The sequence below is a fragment of the Motacilla alba genome, chromosome 2 (assembly GCF_015832195.1).
Source record: "Motacilla alba alba isolate MOTALB_02 chromosome 2, Motacilla_alba_V1.0_pri, whole genome shotgun sequence".
NCBI classification, from domain to species: domain Eukaryota; kingdom Metazoa; phylum Chordata; class Aves; order Passeriformes; family Motacillidae; genus Motacilla; species Motacilla alba.
In genome coordinates this window covers 99,352,855-99,365,843 of record NC_052017.1, presented here as the reverse complement: position 1 = coordinate 99,365,843, position 12,989 = coordinate 99,352,855, and the positions used below count along the sequence as shown (strand labels likewise).

Here is a 12,989-nt window from a genome sequence, read left to right as displayed (position 1 = left end):
CTGAGCTACTGCTCCATGTGTATTCCTCAACAATGACTTCATCCCTGGGCATAGCCCTGCACATGCTGTCCCTGGCTGTGTGTCACCTCCATGGCTGTTATTAGGATATTTAATCAAAACTCCTGGTTTGATTAAAACAAAATACTGGTAGCTCACAGAATTCCAGAAACACAAAATGGGAAAGGAAGGGACCACAGTGGCTCATCGAGTCCAACCTCCCTGCTCAAGCAGAGTCATCCCAGAGCACGTGGCAGAGAGTTACATCCAGACGGTTCTTGAATATCTCCAGTAAGGGAGACTCTACAGCCTTTCTAGGCAATCTGTTCCAGTGCTCAGTCACCCACGCAGCAAACAAGTTCTTCCTCATATTCAGTTGGACAGCGCTTCCTCTGCATCCGTTTCTGCCTTTTGTCTCTTGTCCTAATGCTTGGCACCACCGAGCAGAGTCTGGATCCATCCTCTGGGCATCCCCCACTCTAAATATATATAGACCTTGATGGGGTCGTGTCTCAGCCATCTCTTCTGGAGGCTGAACAGAGGAGGCTTAGGTCCCTCAGCCCTTCCTCCCTCATGAGATGCTCCAATTCCATCATCATATTTGCAACTCTCCACCAGACCTACTCCGGGAGCTCCACCTCTCCTTTGCACTGAGCACTTGGTGGTGCGGGTTGGTTTGTGAGGACCAGGGGCAACAGTCAGTCAATGGAAATGCAGAACTGCTTTCTCAGGATGTGCCTTTCCAGCGCTAACTGTATCAGGAGAGGTTTAGGCTGGATATCCGGAAAAGGTTCTTTACATAGAGGCTGGCTGAGCACTGGAACAGGCCCCCAGGAAAACGGTCACAGCACCAAGCCTGACAGAGTTCGAGAAGCGTTTGGATAATGCTGTCGGGCACAGGGGGCTGTCCTGTGCAGGGCCACCAACTGCACTTGGACGATCCCCGCGAGTCACTTCCAGCCCGGGCACACGGTGACACCGGGCCCGGCCGGCGCGCGCTCCCGCGCATGCGCGCGGCACCGCCTCTTCCGTGGGCGCGGGAGGGGCGGGGCCGTGACGCGGGCGCGTGACGCGCGCGCCGGCCCGGGCACGCCCCCCGCGCCCCTCCCGGCGGCCGCTGGCGCTGGCCGGGCCGGCGCGAGGCTGTCAGTCGGGCTGTCGGTCTGTCAGGCAGCCGGGCGCCGCCGCGCGCCCTCCCTGCCGCCGGGCCCTGAGGGACACCGCCAGCGGCCATGAAGATCTGGAGCTCGGAGCACGTGTTCGGGTGAGGGGCCGGGCGTGGCGCTTCCCCGAGCCGGGCCGTGCGGGGAGAGCCGGGTCCCGCCGGGGTGACGGCGGAAATGGGAATGCTGCGGGCGCGGCCGCAGGAGGAGGAGGAGGGAGGCCGGGAAGGGGTTTCGGTGGTGCCGGTCGAGATGCTTCGGTGGAAGCGTCGTCTCGAGCTGCTTCCTGCGCGGCCGGACCCCGCGCCTGGGCTCTCCGTTCTCGGGAGCAGCATTCCAACAGGATGGAGTGGTAGAGCTGGCCCCGCAGCGTGGTGGCTTGATAAGGGCTGGGTGTTTAGGAAAAATAACTTTCACACCATAAATAAAAATCAATCCCGAGCTACCGGTGTAGCCCATGATATGTCCCCAGAGGTGTGGGCAGTGGCGGTGTCCCTTAGCCTCAGGTGTGCCGCTGTGTGCCCCGCAGCCAGCTCCGAGCGTTCTTTCCACCAGCGCTCCTCTGCGTGGAACGCGGTTCTGGCCGCCCGGTTCCGCCTCCGCGTAAGGGGGAAGCGGCGGGGGAAAGTACCGGGAGCTGTGTAGCGAGCTGTCCCGGGAGCTGGCTCTGCAGCGCCCGCGCAGCTCCGGGAACACCGCCGCCGATGGCTCCTCTGCTACAGGTGTTCCTAAAGTCTTGAGGCCCGAAGAGCACCGGGGGTGATAGTTCTTAAAATATTTGCAAAGTATCTCTGATGTGTCGCTCTGAATTTCTTTAATTACCTCGCCGCAACTGAATTCCTTGCGCTGATGCAGGTACTCGGGGCTCCGCTTCGGCATTGGCCTGGTGTAAGTGAACTGTGGTTTCTAGCAGGAAATATCAGGCAGAGGCTGCTCGAGCATGACACAACTCCTGAGTCTGAGATGACTATCTGTCACCTAGGGAATGCAAAAGCTATTTTTATTTGACATTTTCTCATCAAGTTCTGTATTAGAGCTTCCCCGTCTTATGGCGTAATGTGTGTGGGTGTAGGTAGCTCGTTTGAATGGTTAATAAAATGTTGTTGTGCCTTATCAGATATCTGACTCAATCCCTTGGGGACATTTAGCAGAATTTTGTCATTTTCTGTTTGTGTATCTTCTGTTGATGGAGGTGTAAAATCACCAAAGATGGAACAAGGAGCAATCCTCCAGCTCTCTTTCTGATGTGGGAATTGAGGGCTCTTATTTCTCCTGCTTGCACCTGTAAAGCTTTCTAACACTTTTCACGTTAGAAAAATAACTTATTTTTCCAAATTTCTGTTTGTTCTTGTAGTGCTGTACTGTCAGTGCCTTTCTGTACCAGTCTATTTTAAGAATAAAATAAAATCCATTTAGGGCCCCAAGTGCAACTCTTAAGTACAAGTTGGCACCCCTAAGGCTTCTTAAGTTAGATACCAATTGTTGAATTTTTAAACATACCTTTAAAAGCTTTAGGGCTGTTATGTCAGGACAGTAAGTTATTCTGAATATAGAAATAGTTAGGGACAGAACTTCTCTGTTGGATCAAGTCCATGGTTTCTGTAGCCTCCTCTGCTTCAGCAGGAAATATCTGAAGTACCTCAAGAACTGTGTGGACAGTCTGGTCTTGTGTAGCAGGACTGCTCCAATCCCAGGAATCTGAGGTTATCAAAATTTGTTTTGTAAAAACAGTTCTGAGAAGAATATCCATGAGTGGAATTCATGCTAACAAACTGATGGAAGCAGTAGTGTAGGTGCAGACATCAGGCTGTGAGCTGGTGGGGTTTCTAAAAATCTGTTTCGTTATTTTGAACTTCCCAATCATCCTTTTTTTAGTAGGACTTAATTTCACTTTGCTTTTTTTTTTTTTTTTTTTGTCATAGGAAGGAGCAGAAGCTAGTGATGTCCTCTTTCATTTATTTGGTATGCTTAGAAGTACAGACAAATTTGTGGTGGAGTAGACTCCTGGAGGTCATGTAGCCTAGCCCTCTTCTCCAAGCAGGGCAAGCTTAAGTGGTAGGTGAGGTTGCTTTCCTGGTGGAGTTCTGGAATGAGCTGGGATTTCCACCATCTCTTTGGGCACTCCTTGGAATGTCACTTGTAGCAGCGAGTGACTGTTGCCCCTTGCCTTCATTTTTCTTAGTATTGTGTTAATAATTCCTCGCTTCAGTCTGGAGAGAAGCATTTCCTTTTTTCTTCTGTTTTTGTATCAGTGTTGCCTTTCCAAGCATAGCTGTATGTATGTATGTATAAGGACTTCTGGGAGCTGTGAAGCCTGTACCATATTGCACAACCTGTATCCTGATGTAGTATCGTGTGATTACTTGCGATTCAATACAAAATACTTACAAATACTCTCACCTCTTCCTTTCGCAGGCATCCCTGGGATACTGTGATCAAAGCTGCTATGAGGAAGTACCCCAACCCCATGAATCCGTGTGTGGTAGGAGTAGATGTCCTCGATAGGAGCCTGGATAACCAGGGGAGGCTGCACAGTCACCGCCTTCTCAGCACGGAGTGGGGATTGCCCAGTATTGTCAAAGCGGTACGTTTTTGCAGCCTTCATTCTTTATTAAGGGTGTGATCCCTTTTTTGTCATCCTGTGAATTGGAGCTGACTTCGAAGTCAAAGCTGAAATTTGTGTGTGTCTGTGAATGCCTTCCAGGCTGGTCTGTGCCATGCTCTGTGGCTGATACATTCTAGACAATGAAGTGTCGCCGCTGATCACAATCCCCTGATATCCATGAATTTGTATTTATTTGGGGTCACTGAGAACTTGGCATTTATGTGTTTTAAGGTTCAGTTTGCTGGTTGGATTTTGGTACTTAACATTTTTTTTCCCCTTCAGATATTAGGAACAAGTAGAACTCTGACTTACATAGAGGAGCGTTCTGTAGTAGATCCAGTGGAAAAGAAGATGGAGCTTTGCTCAACTAATGTGAGTGGTGGCTTAAGAAGTTTCTGATAATTAGTTCTGGAAGTTGGATGTTTTACTCTTAACATTTAGATTAGAAGTGTATCTGTGTCTTTCATTGGAGGCAACAATTTACAGGTCTTAATCAGTGTCCTTGATGACTCTTTTTCCCTTCCCTTTTTCTTCTTCTCCAGATTTAAATACTTCATGATCAAACATTTGTGATTCTGTTTTTAATTTTAATTTAAGATTATTTCTCAGAACGCATGCAAAATAGTATGACTTTTAGATGAATGAGTTCTGCCATTTCCAACAAAAATTTTACTGTGGAATGCCTTTTTTAATAGAATGTAAATGAAGTATTGTGCTATATTTTGGTATCCTGGTAACTTGTAACTCTCAGATTTAATGTGAGGTTGTCTGTGGGAGGGCCTTGTCTCTGTACAAGAGGCTTTTTTCTTCCTGAGCATTAATTTTCTGTCTAGGCCAGGTAGTGCTGTGGGGGGTCTGGAGGAGCCTCTCTTAATCTCTGGCCATAAATCAGACTCGACATTCGGAGAAAGCTGTTGGTGCTCTGTCCTGTGAATGGGAACTCTGAAATAATTAGATCAGGATAGGAGAAGATGTGTCACCCTTTATAGGTCTTTTTATTGACTGGCTTCTGTGTTTGATATTCTGTGTACAGTATTTTGACATTAAATTGACTGCTCTGCTATTGAGTAGTGCTGCTGATAACAGAAAAATGAAAGGTGGGAAGTGACGATTTCAGCTCTGTTTTTGTTCTTAAGATTACACTCACAAACTTGGTGTCTGTTGACGAGAGACTGGTTTACACACCTCATCCAGAAAACCCGGAAAAGTAAGTAGGGAAATTTGTGTGTGTCTTTGTGTCTAGAAGACAGTTTGATCATCCAGTTCAGCTTAGGTGTTAACCTTTCTTTATTCCCTTACAGGACTGTGCTAACCCAAGAAGCAATTATTACTGTTAAAGGCATTAGCCTGAGCAGTTATCTGGAAAGCTTGATGGCAAATACAATATCATCTAATGCCAGAAAGGTACGTCTTTATTCTGTTTTCTCCCTCTCTTCCTCCACTCAATCACTCTTTCTTTTGAAATAGTAATTGTCAATGGTGTGTGTTGAATGTAATATTTAATCTCTCTAGATTTTGTGTGCAGTGTTTCAGTAGATTTTTTATAGAACCTCAGCAACCTATTTCTAGGAGTTAGAGCTAGTAGCAAATGTCACTTCACTTTCAGCCTTTATAATGTGGATTTATCAGTTAATACCAGCATATTTTCTATGCTGCTTTTGTCAGTTGTTCCAGTTCATATCCATTATTGATCTGTCTCCTTGCCTTTGGCTAAAAGTAATTTAGTGTAAGCAGAAGCATATTCTTTGAGGAGGTGAGACTGTGCTGGCTCACCTGGGTAACACTGCACTGACTGCTCTGTCCTGTGCTTGTTCTATTTTACCTGCAGCCATGGAGCTGCTCTTCAGCACAGGCTGCTCTTCACTTTGTCCCACAGTTTTTTGGGGAAGAAATGGAATTGTTAGAGAAGCATAGGCCTTGCTGCCTAGCAGCAGGATGACTGCTGTTAGTAGTTTGAGATTGTGTTCTGCATTGCTGGAGGGGTTCAGCATAGTGGGAATCTGGCCCAGGTAACTCCTGCTATGCCAGAAATCCTGTGCTTTGGCCACTCCTTCATCCTTATGAGGGATGCTCCTTGAACAACCCAGTGTAAGCCAACTTGGTAGGACCAACTAGATCAGAGAGGACAAAGCCTCCTTTTCCACCCTTCTCTGTGCTTCTCCTAAGGTGAGAGGAAAACATGTTATAATCATGGGATGGGGAAGGAGTGATAGATCATTTCTAGACACTGAAGAGTACCTTTACCTAGCTGGGTGCTCTCTGTTTGAAATGGAAGGTATTTCAGTTCAATTACAGTTCTGTTCTGATCTGGTTTCCGTTTAAAAGTCTGTGTGGAGTGTACATTCTTGAAAGAGAGGAACCAACCCTGGCTCTCAACCAACTTTCAGGCTGACCCAGAGGTAGCAAAGCATTGTCTAGTTGGCTCATGTGCCAGATCAAGTTAGGCACTCTTAAACATGCTGGCAAAATTCCTCTTGAAGCATTGGTTACATTTACATGTCTCTTTTGAAATCAGAGAAACTGTAAATATTTCTTGGTACCTGCTGAGGTGTTGCCTGTGAGAGAGCTCAATTTCTTTTAAAGATTGTTCCATTCTGCCATTTTCAAGGAACACACTGGCTTACAAGCTTCTTGCAAATCAGAAAGATCTTCATGTCCTGTGTATTTCACTGAAAAGTCTCTACAGATTTTGAACTTGGCTGGAATTTGTAATTGCTGTTACCAGTCCTTTTCTTGCTAACCAGTACCTACTGTGCTACTACTAGCTCTTCTTGCATGCTGTGCTGTATCTCTGTGCTCTAAATACCCCTCTTAAACTTCATGACAGTTACTGAAAAATGTTTTGTTGTTCTGAAGAAATAGGAATTGTTGAGACTTTGCACTGAGGTAGCAGTGGCGGGTGATGCATTATTATTTTTAATGATGATAAAAAAATCATTTGCTGTTTGTTGTAAATCTTTTTGTGTTACTCTAGGGGTGGGATGCAATTGAGTGGATAATTCAAAATTCTGAAAGCGCTCTAAGCTAGCAGTTCTCCACACCTGCAGTTTGTACTAACTAGTGGTAATGCCAGCATTCTTCTTCTTGGAACAGCATTTCAGCTTTCTAGCGAATATCTGCATGGACTGTTGTCGCGTGGATTTCATAAATTACCCTGCATGCCTGTTTCACACACCTTGCATACAGGAATGGCAGACCTGTTCCTTGCACTGCAGTTGTGGAGGGTCCAGGCTGGATCCATGAACCCGTGCTTGTGCCACTGGGCAGCCAACATGCTGCAGCCATGTCTTGTGGCTTGAAGACTGGAGACAACTAGGGATGTGAGGAGTCCCTCCACTGAGTGTTTGATCTGGTCCTAGTTTCTGTGATTTCAGTATATAAAGCTGGTACCTAAAGAAATTAATAATTTGGCTCATGAGTGGAATTGGCTTTATAAAAATGAAACAGAACTGTGTTCTTGGGATATAAAATTGATTTCTTGAAACAGGTTGCCTAACGGGTTAATGCGTAGCATTAACTGTAGCAGAATTGTATTTGCTTTTCTTCTGCCTGAGGAATAGTGTTGCCCTTCTGAGGAAACCTGTGCAAAGCTTGAAGCTGTCGGGTTGCCAGACTGTTCCTGTTTTTCATTGATCTTGTAGTTATATTCAATTTGGTAGTGACACGTCCCTGCAGTTATATAGCTATGAACAAATCTGAGTTCAGGGTTGAGAGAAATGAGTGTATTTGCCTCTATGAGGCCTCTGTGCAGGTTGTTTTTCTTCCACTAGTCAGTGTAGCCTGTCCCTGTCATTCCTGTATTGGCTTCTGCTTCAACCAATAAGATTTCTTAAAAAGAAAAAATTCCATTTTGCTGCTTCTCCTAGTCAAGAAAGTTGGGCTTTTTACACTGCTTACTTTGAGATCCATGTATGCCATGAGTGTTTGCTTTTACGTTCTCATTCCACTAAGCTTTTATGGCTGTTTTTCTGGAAAATGTCAACTACAAGGCTCAGCACTTATCAGTCATTAAGCTCTACCAACAAATCTTCATATGCAGCGCTTGTCCTGCCAGCCACGTCATGCTGCTGACACCTGCAATAATGAATAACACAACGTGCATGCCTGGGGATGAGTGTGCTTGCTTAATGACTGACTGCAGAACTTGTTGCACAGTATGACACTTTATAGACAGTCCTCTGTCAGATTTTTTCTGAAAACTGGGTAGTTTCGTGGCACTTGGAGGCTTTGCATCTGGTTGAGATTTCTAACTTAATTTCCTGTGCAGAATGTTCCTAAAGTCATCCTTACCAAAATCATGAGCTTATTCTTGGCTGCAAAATATGGCATATAGTGTATGCTAGTCTAAGGAGATATACACAGACCTATGTACTCTCAAAAACTGCAGAAAATATCTTGGTGCTCCAGTTGAATGTCATGGATTATTTGAATCAATTTATCTCATCCACAAGGACATCAAGTGAGACACAATGATGTGATTATTTCAAGTCAGGGCCTGAAAAGAATCTCAGTGTTTTTTTACTGATTGTTTTCTATGGCCCAAGTGCTTTACTTTCTGACAAGTCTTCTTTGAGCAATATAACAAATGTAACATTCAAGCTGTTGCTGTCTCAGTTCTGTGTGCCTGTGTCACCTCAGAGAGGATATTTAAACTTGACTTTTAAAGGTCCAAATGCCTGCTTACTGAAAGATGATTCCCCCTCCCTGCCCCCCACTTCTTCCTTAGTGAGCACTCATCTCTGTTAATTCATGGCTGGTTACAACTTGTTGCTGTGCAGTAGCTTGCCCGTGTCTGGGTGCTTTTATTTGTGCTTTGCTGGCGTTCCCAGGTCTTGCACAGCCTGTGGAGAAGTTGGAAATTACTCCCTGCTGAAGAATAGTCACTCTGGTGCTCAAATGGAAGGAGCTCAGAAGTTAAATAATCCCTTCTAAGGTCTTTTATCTGCAACCTGTACTTAAAGTGGACAATTTCAATCAGGCTTTCTTGAATATTATAAATATCTTTTAAAGACATCTCTTCAACTAATTAACTTAGACATCCTAGTTTTTGAGGTTGTTTGGAGTGGAGCTTAATCTCCTTTTCTGAGCCTTGACCAAGAGCTGAACACTTTATTGTGATGACTGGATGACTTTTCTCAGTTTAAGGACTGCCTGCCAATGCAGAAGTAGCAATTAGTGTTTATTCTGTGAGTCCCTGGAATATGGAAAACCCGAAGAGAAACTGAGTCAGCCCTTCACTGACCTTAGTGAGTCATCTCAAGGGAGTCTTGAGTTAACTGTGCTCCTATTCACAGTGACACTTTATTTCTTTTAATATGTTACACTTTGCACTCTGGATCTGGGCTTTTCATATTATTCCAGACTGATGTTTCCAGCCTGGCAAAAAATCCTTGAAAAGTGTGTGAGCTTTCTTCTGACATTCTTTTTTCCTTAGGTTTTCGAAGCTGCTTATGCAGATTCTTGTTCATGCTTAGTAGTCTGTAAAGGACAGCAGCAGGTTCTGGACGCTGTGATGTTTCTGTGCACTTTATCACCTTTAAGGAATTCAACAAAATTAGCAGAGTTGGAACAAACCTGTGCAGAGGAGGCTGTGCTTGTCCTTTCTGTCAATGTCTGCAGAAGGCTTGAACACTGACAATGGCTCTCCTGAGCATTTATGACTTTTTGGGCTCAAACCTTTATCTCCAGAATTCTTAACTTGGCCATGTTTATTCTCTCTTCACTGCTCTTCACTGTTTGTATTTCTTATTCTTAGCAGAGTAATAGAGGTGAATGTCTCTTGACTTCTCTCTAAGTGAAAAAAGGCCAGGTGTTCTCCTGGTCTGATCCCATCTGGTTGCTTTGACAAAAGCTGCTATTCTGAGCTTGCAGAGTTCTAAAATCTTGACTTTTGTTTAGTTAAAGTCTTTCTCTTTCTTGACTTCATTGTGGTGCTGGCTGCATCTTGTGGTCATTGGGGTGCAGCTGCTACAGAGTCTTCTTCAGGTAAAGGTTTTTGCCAGGCTTATTGCCCTGGGTTCTCCAGTTCTTACTGAAGCACCGGCTGTCAGTTCTGAGACTGAGACATTCCCATACCTTGATATAAAATGTACAGCTCTCACTTAGTCTGATTTAGCTGATGAAAAGTTGCTGTGTACAAATGTAGAATTCAGTGTGAGTCCACTTCTGAATTCTTGATAGCTATCAGATCACTTAGCTGCTACTTCAAAGAGCACTGGAAGGCTTTCATTGTCCTGGATCTTCTCAAAAACTTTCTATATAACTTGGCTAATAAAGCTGAGAACAGTACCTGGATTTTGCCATAATATTCTTTGGGTGGTGGGAGCAGCAAACAGCAAAACCAGCAATTCTCTTAGGTAAGGAAACTTGACTGCTGATTTAGGCCTTGTGCTACTGGGAGCTCACACCAGCATTGCATTTGCTTCTGGCTTAGGGGTGAAGCAAATGCATTTGCAGTGAAGTTTCCATAAGAAGATGCTAAGAAATTATCAATATAATCTGGTATCAAACTATGCAGAGCATGGCATTGATTTTAAAACAAGTTTCACGTCTGACAGAGGAAGAACTATAGAAACATGAGCAGTGGTGGTGTGTCTGTTCTGATCCTAAACTGTGGTATTTTTCTGGCAGGGCCGGGATGCCCTGGAGTGGGTGATCAGCAAACTAAACTCAGAACTAGAAGAGCTGAAGTCCACGCGCGAGGGGATCAAACCAGCCATGGCAGCAGCGTCCACGGAAAAATAAAGCCAAATATTTGGATTCACCAAATAAAACCAAGTAACTGACAGAAAAGTCTTATTCTGCAGACTGCTCTGTAGAGCTCCCTCCCAAGGCTCATCTGCAGGGGTTTTGTCAATTTATAAGAATACTGGATCAGCGGAAAAGTAACCTCGTCCATCATCTCCACAGCAGCTCTTGCTGCCTACTGAAGTTTAAACTGACCTCCTGCAGATGCTCTTTTCATTTGAACAATTTATGTTTAACACTGGAAACAAAACATTTAGCACATTCAAAACAGCCTGAATGTACCTTTTCAAACAAAGGTAGAGGGCATGTTATATTTACACCATCTCAAACTGAAAAGCTTGGGAAAAAAAAGCATGTGTGGGATTGAGGGTTTTCTGTGTGAACTTTTGTTCTGTAAAGGGCTGATAAGTCCTAGAGCACTGAATTTTGTCTGGTTTGTAATCTGATAATGTCTTATGGCCAGTTAAAGGGAACTACATGAGTAAGAACATGATACTGTAGAATCTGATATTTATCTAGAGGATCATCTTAAAAGGCTACATCTTGTGTGGAACTAACTCTTCCTAGGTTGTTTAAATGTGCTGCCTGAACATGACACACAGATACTTTACCTCTTACATGTTTGTATCCAAACAAAGATAAAGTTTCTATTGAAGTTAATAGCCTAAAATAGTTTTTCTGGTGGGAAGAAGGGTATAATTTATTTTCTTATTTATTAATTTGTCCCAGTTCCTCCCCTCCCTGTGGGGGCAGGGGTAGTGATTACTGGAAGGTGCTGGAAAATACTTACTTATCTCTAAGAAGGGTACTTGTAGGCTGCTGGAGTGAAGAGCCTGTGCTGTTCCACTGGTCCTTGCTCTTCACATCACACCTTAACTGAGGGAGAAAGTGATGCAATAACCAGAAGAGTTGAAATGAGAAATGAGCAGAAAATTTTAAATGCAAATGGTAAGGTTTCATAAAGAGAAACTTTTAATTTCCTGAGTGGAGAAAACAAGAGTACAAGAACCACAAATGGACTCTCATTTCTAAATGTTAACTACTGACTACTAGTTTCTGTTAACTACTGACTACTAGTATAGAACCTTTTCAACACTTTTCCATGTGGGTACAAAATGGTTTTTAAATCCTTTGAAATGCTTCTCATTATCTGGAAAAATACTCCAAAAACTGCAGAAACTTTCCTATTAAATATGCATAAATGTATATTGGTAATGACTCTAGCCTTGTCTGATGTTTACAGAATTGTCATGTTTGGTCCAGATGTGGTATATGTTTGTCTGACAGAACCCTCTGTTAGGGCATTTTAACTTATTTCTTGGGGTGCACACAAAGTGAAACAAATGTTGCAAGGATGTTTACTTGTTCAAGTGGCAAGCATGTGCTCAGGAAGCTGTTAAAGAGCATGAGTAACTTCTGAAAAAATTGAAGAGTAAAATGTTGGTCACTGTTTTGCTCTGATAATTTTAAAGTGTTTGTAGCTTAAGGAAGTTTTCAGCATTCGTATTATGGTTGGTTTGAAAGTAAACTTTAATTTGGGTGTAACTAAAGTACATGATCCTAATGAATAAACCTACTTTAAAAAATATGTCTATTAGTTGAAAGCGATTAAATTAATAGCAGATATTTACATTGCTCTTTTCATGTGGACTAAAGCCCTTCCTATTTTGGGACAGAAACTTAGAGCTTAAAGCAGCCCATGTCTGGAAGATAAGATGGAAGATGGATGGCTTTGGTGCTGGTCAGTTGTTGTCCCTTTTTCAGGAGTGATGTCACTTCCTGGGTGAGGAACACAGATGTTCTAGCTCCTGGTGTTGTTCTGCTAGGCAGGGGAGTGCAGCTGTGGCAGAGCTCTGCACAAAAAGAGGGAAAAGTTGGTGCCGTGAGTACATTTGAAAACCTATGCTGCAGAATTTCCGTGCATGCCTGCTGGAGGGGTGAAAACATGACTGTCGGCAGGGGTAGGAAAGCCTTTGGGGAGGTTCATGCATTGCTTTGGTATGGGAGAAGAGTTGTCTAAAGCTGCTCCTTGCATCAGAAATGAAATATTTACTTAGTGTTGTCTTACGGCTGGCTGACTTGCGCATAGCACTTCCAGCGCTGGCTTCCACAAAAGTCACCCCGGGATCTCTGGAGCCGAGCTCCTCTGCCACACCCTCGGGTCAGAACCAATTACACGTCAGGTTCCTGGATTACTTTCTTGACACTTTGTTTCCTTCTTGCAGGAACTAATTCCTATCTGCTTCTGTTGCAGCATCTCCTTTCTGTTTTGTTCCTCTGATTTTGGGCTGCTTTCACTCCACCGTTTCCTGCCACTTAGGAAGTATGTGGCTAAATGCTTGGTTTTCCAATCTGTCTGCTGCTCCACTTGCCAGGCATCAGCACCTTTCCTACTTGTGCTCAGTCTTTCCCTGCTTTTCTTTAGGCTAAAGGAGAGCAGGGACGCTTTAGGTAGGAAAAGGACAAATTTCTTCTGG

General features: G+C 44.0%; 1 protein-coding gene across 2 annotated transcripts; it reads left to right on the top strand.

Moving 5' to 3' along the window:
- Positions 1–1,062: 1,062 nt before the first annotated feature.
- PRELID3A (PRELI domain containing 3A) lies at positions 1,063–12,142 on the top strand. Of its 2 annotated transcripts, none has more exons than XM_038162056.1 (6): positions 1,063–1,261; positions 3,576–3,744; positions 4,048–4,137; positions 4,902–4,972; positions 5,067–5,169; positions 6,740–9,841. In XM_038162056.1, exons 1-6 carry the CDS (start codon positions 1,230–1,232, stop codon positions 6,791–6,793), a joined length of 519 nt encoding a protein of 172 aa, XP_038017984.1. In that variant the 5' UTR covers positions 1,063–1,229; the 3' UTR covers positions 6,794–9,841. The 2 variants fall into 2 exon arrangements, with proteins under 2 accessions (XP_038017984.1, XP_038017976.1); XM_038162048.1 differs by lacking the exon at positions 6,740–9,841 and adding an exon at positions 10,396–12,142 and having other exon boundaries at positions 1,065–1,261.
- The last annotated feature ends 847 nt before the right edge of the window (positions 12,143–12,989 follow it).

Excerpts from the sequence above, each read along its gene's own strand:
- PRELID3A (XM_038162048.1), top strand. The coding sequence starts at position 1,230 with ATGAAGATCTGGAGCTCGGAGCACGTGTTCGG. Across the intron at positions 4,973-5,066 it reads CATCCAGAAAACCCGGAAAA|GACTGTGCTAACCCAAGAAG; the intron begins GTAAGTAGGGAA and ends ATTCCCTTACAG. Across the intron at positions 5,170-10,395 it reads TATCATCTAATGCCAGAAAG|GGCCGGGATGCCCTGGAGTG; the intron begins GTACGTCTTTAT and ends TTTTTCTGGCAG.